This window comes from Lactuca sativa, chromosome 4, assembly GCF_002870075.4.
Source record: "Lactuca sativa cultivar Salinas chromosome 4, Lsat_Salinas_v11, whole genome shotgun sequence".
Taxonomy (NCBI): Eukaryota; Viridiplantae; Streptophyta; class Magnoliopsida; order Asterales; family Asteraceae; genus Lactuca; species Lactuca sativa.
This window is the reverse complement of record NC_056626.2, coordinates 104,634,268-104,639,101: the sequence shown is the minus strand read 5'-3', so window position 1 is coordinate 104,639,101 and position 4,834 is coordinate 104,634,268. Positions and strand designations below refer to the sequence as shown.

Below are 4,834 nucleotides of genomic sequence, written 5' to 3'. Positions count from 1 at the left end.
TTTTGAGTCCCCTAAGCCAAGGTAAACCCCCTAGCACCCAAAGGAAGCCCCGAGGCTCCCGGAGTCCCGAGAAAAAGTGTCGTTTGGTTTCGAAACGCTGCTCCAAATAAAGTTCCGGTTTTCTTTAAAATCCGCTGTAAGTGAGCTACGCTTACACAATTTTTAATATAGCTTTCAAATAATTATAGGAATGTTATTAGGTCCTTAAAATAATTATTTGGGCTATTATTATGAGTTATATTGAGTGTTATTAACGCTTATATAATAATAATAATAGTCAGACTAATTAATTTGTCGCGGTTATCGTTAGACTAAACCCTAGTGGTATTGGTACTAGGTTTTAACGAAGGAAAATTGTTTTGAGAGTATCGAAGCGCTGTCCGAGTGCTGAGTCACCACCTTTCAGGTGAGTGCATAGTTACTTTCAGCTTACACATATATATGAAGTATTTTATATAAATTACATGCTATGTGTGCATATTACCTGAATACTTGCTATCATATGTTGGATGAACATTTTTATACATGTTTTCAATGATTTAAACTGTATATGTATTTTATATCTACGATAAATGTTGGGGTAGAACATGGGTAGATGTAATAGTTGTTGTGTGATAAAATGAAATAATGAGAGGCCTCGTTATAGATGTTATTGATGATCTAATCATCTAGCAGAGTATAAATAAGGACCACAGACTATTCTAGACAGTCCAGTGGAACACTAGCAGACTCGCAACCTGTAGGTGTTTATTTGAATTGTGTGTTTATTTGAACTGTGTGCTCACCAGATGTACTCCATCCCCCACATGGTTGCCTTAAGGACATTTATTGCTGAGGAATCCCCTTAGCAGTAGTGTCCATCCCGATGAGAGTCCTTAGACTAGGTCCCTTGTGTTAGATGTTTTAGGGACGTAAAGTGAAGATAACGGGAACGGGTAATCTGGTTTGTTTGGTTTGATAAAGCTAATAAACTTATTTATTGTGGGTTAAAAAACCCTATGTGCTCACCAGGCTCCCAAGCCTGACCCACTCAGTTTCTTGTATTACAGGTAGTGGCGCATGAGCATAGATGTGATGTCTTGGGATGAGAGATTAATGGATTTTAGGCATGTAAATATGGAATAATGTAGTAAGACATATATTGTATTGTTTATGCTTATGATCCGTATCGAACATGACATCCTGAGTCTTTTTAATGAAATACATTTCTACGGAAATGCTTTTGATAAATCTTTATCATATATTGTTTTGGGACAAATTCCGTAACACTTTTATTTAAAATATTACTCTGATTTTTAAACAAAGCATAAACAAAATCGGTCTTTTATGGCCGTAAAAATGGGGATGTCACAGTCGCCAAGTTTGAAGAAACAGATTATATTCTTTCGAAGAAGAACTTCCACTTGAAGATTTATTCAAATATTTCTCATAGGCATCTTTGAGTTGTTGTTGAGAAAATTTTCCAGATTGGTAGATTTTGTCTTTGCCTTCAAGCCAATGATCTAAGTTGTTCATATCTGAATAACCCTTAATGTATGAAACTTTTGAAGGTTGTTTCACAGATGGATTTAGAAAGTTTGGTTTTTGTGGAGTGAATTTTACATTTGGTTTTGTTCGAACATTTTCAAACTTTCGATTTGCAACATTTGAGTGAAAACCTGTTTTCGAAGAAAATCGATTTTGAAAATTCGATGATTTTTGTGTAAAAGAATTTGGTTTTGAAAAATGATATTGTGAAAACCTTTGTGGATTGTGGGTTGTAAAATTCCTTGATGGTTGAGATGTAGGAAACTTCTTTGTGTGATCATGTTGATTAAGATTCCGAGACAAAGATTTGGTTGTTTGAGATTTAAATTTCGTAGAATTTTCTGGTGGTAGTGATTGAGACAAAGACTTTTGTGTTTGAGCAGGATTTTTCTTAATATTTAAATTTGTTAAAGACATTGTCTTAATAGATTTAGACATTATCTTTTCAGTCTTTTTCTTTTTCAAATCATTTGGTTTCTTACGATTATCAATAACTTGCCAAAAAAATTTCTTTCTTGCTTGTCTTTTCGAAACTCCGTTTTCTTTCGAAATTTTTTCAATTAGTTCCTTAAAATCTTGCAAATTGATTTTAACCATTTGATTTGTTTCAACAACATTTTGTTTTGAAACTTCTTTTGAAATTTTTTGTTTTTCAACCCATTTTCGTTGTGATTTTTGTCTTTGAAAAATGTAGGAATTCTTTGTGAGATTATTTTCGACGGTGCTATGATTTAAAAAGAATCCTTCATCTGATGTTTTCTTGTAATCTTCTTCAACCATCTTGTTAAATTCCAGTTTAATGTTATTATTATTCCCAGCAATGACAAACACTTGATTGGGAAAGATGATATCATCTGAGCACTTGAAATTTGGATACACAACCATATTTGTTTCAAGATAATGATCACCTTTTTTAGTCAACACTTTGTCGAAATTTTCAGTATCTCCATACACTTGATCCACAACAATTCAAGGAATGATTGTTTCTTTCGAAACATTCTTTTCTGACATTGAATTTTTCGAAACCTCATCCTCGTGCTCATCATCACTACTATCAGTTTGACTATCTCTGACACTCACATGATAGAAATCATAAACTTTCAAAGTAGAGGGTTTGTCAGTGTCAATCTTAACCATCGAATCATTACATATTTCTTTGCCTTTAGACTTAGATGTGACATTAATGACAGGCAGTTGAGAACAATTGACACCTTCTCTTCCTCAATTTCACTGATTTCGCTAAAACTATCAAAATTATCTTCGATATCAACGAAATTAGATTGAGAGTTAGATTTCGAATTCTCAGTTCTTTTAAAATTTTTTATTTGTTCACTTTTGTTTAATGTGTCATTCACAATTTCAACAAGTTCATTAGCATCAAGATATTCATCTATTTTAACAATACCATAAGAAAAATCGATTATCAGGAACTCTGTCAAATTCAGCTATGGTTTTTTCACAGTCATAAGATATGCTATCAACCTTTTCTCTTTCGAAAGTTAGAAAAGGTAATAACTTCCTATGTTGTTCTTTGCTTATATCAGATGAATGATGCAATGCAGTTAATTTCGCATATATACGTTTAGCAGAATTACAATAGATGTTCCTTTGTGCTTATAACATCCTTACATCATTGTCCAAATTTTCCCTATCACAACTAAAATTTTTCAATTGAAGTTCTAGATACTCAACCCTCCTTCTTTTCGAATCCAACAACTTTTGAGTCTCTAGCAATTGTATACTATATTTCTTAGCCTCGATACTAGCAGACACAACAAGAGTATCGAAATAAGCCAAAATATCATCAAAAGCATTTATCTCAGAATCATATGCTTGTAAAGGAATATTAAAAGATTGAAGAATAGAACGTACCTTGGTAGTCATTAGTGATTTATCTCCACTCTTGGTCACGAAAGAACGACCAGTCACCACTTCTTCATCTTTTTCCACGAACCTTGCATACATTGTACCATGTGTAGGATTACACATCTGCTCATCATCTGACCCAAATGACCAGATTTGATAAGTTCCATCATCTTCACCTTCACCTATAGCAACTAAAGACATACCCTTTGCTTTTGCTCGAACTTCCTCTAGACGTTCGTCATAGTATGATTCGTTTTTCACCTTGTTCTTCTTTTCATCCTTCTTTCGAAGCATACAGTCATTAGCCATGTGATTTGCATTGTGGTAATAATAACAATCGATTCCAGAGTCACCTTTGAGCTTCTTTTCAACTTTTGCATCATCAACCTTCACATCATTCTTTTCGACCTTTTTCTTATCATCACTCACAACCTTTTTGACAAAACTTCCTTTACCATCATTTGGTTTTGACTTTGGATTAAAAGGTTTCTTGAAAAACTTCTTTACTCTGTTGTTAGAGTAAAATGCAACTGCCTCATCGTCAGGATTCATCAAAAATCCTTCTTCATTAGAATTCTCTTTCTCAAGTGTCTCCTTCTCAATAACTTTCGAAACCAAAGCTAATGGACCTCCTAGAACCAATTTTGTCTCCTCAACTATTTCATTAACTTCTCCTTCGTGAGTCTTCAACAAGTTGTATAGATCATTCAAGGTTGAATTATCGAAACTCTGCTGAATTTCCACCATCATGCTAACACTTCTCCATTCCTTGCGAAGTCCCATAATGAATGCGAGATTGAACTCCATGGTTGACCTTGTGATTCCATAATGATTGCATTTGTAAATGAGTTCGTTCAAGCGATCATAGTATCCTTCAATGGATTCACCATCTTTTTGTTTGAACTCTTTCAACTCAACCAAACATTGTTTCACAGAATTAATCTTTGTTTTCTCACTTCCTTGAAACTTCTCTTTGAGAGTATTCCAGATTTCTTTAGCAGTTTTACAACCACGCAGATAGTTGTAAACAACAGGTGGAAATGCACCTTGCAGTTCCCTCATGCATCTTTTCTCATTGTTCTTCAGCCTTGTAGATTTATCACTAACAGATTGAGTTGAAGCAGATGAACCAATGTTCTGAACATTCGAAGGAGGATGAACATTTCCAGTAATGCAATTCCAAAGCTCCTTGTAACATCCGGATTTTCAGGGATATTATTGTGTAGTTTGATCTTGTGATTAAAGAAGAGACTCGACGAGTTGAGGGTCCAACTCGCCGAGTCGAACCGGGTTTTTCTCGTGGACTCGACGAGTCAGAGGAGGGACTCGCCGAGTAGTCGCTGATTAGAGAAACCCTAATTTCTGGGGTTTGGGACCTATTTAAAGGCACTTATGGCCTCATTTGCAGCCACCCTTTCCCTGGAAGCAAACCTTAAAGGTC

General features: G+C 34.7%; 1 protein-coding gene across 1 annotated transcript; it reads right to left on the bottom strand.

Moving 5' to 3' along the window:
• Positions 1–2,496: 2,496 nt before the first annotated feature.
• Positions 2,497–4,455, bottom strand: LOC111886187 (uncharacterized). Its single transcript, XM_023882419.1, has 3 exons — positions 3,400–4,455; positions 2,716–2,972; positions 2,497–2,596 (listed from the first exon to the last, which is right to left on the bottom strand). The coding sequence occupies exons 1-3, from the start codon at positions 4,453–4,455 to the stop codon at positions 2,497–2,499; spliced, it is 1,413 nt and encodes a 470-aa protein (XP_023738187.1).
• Positions 4,456–4,834: the final 379 nt, after the last annotated feature.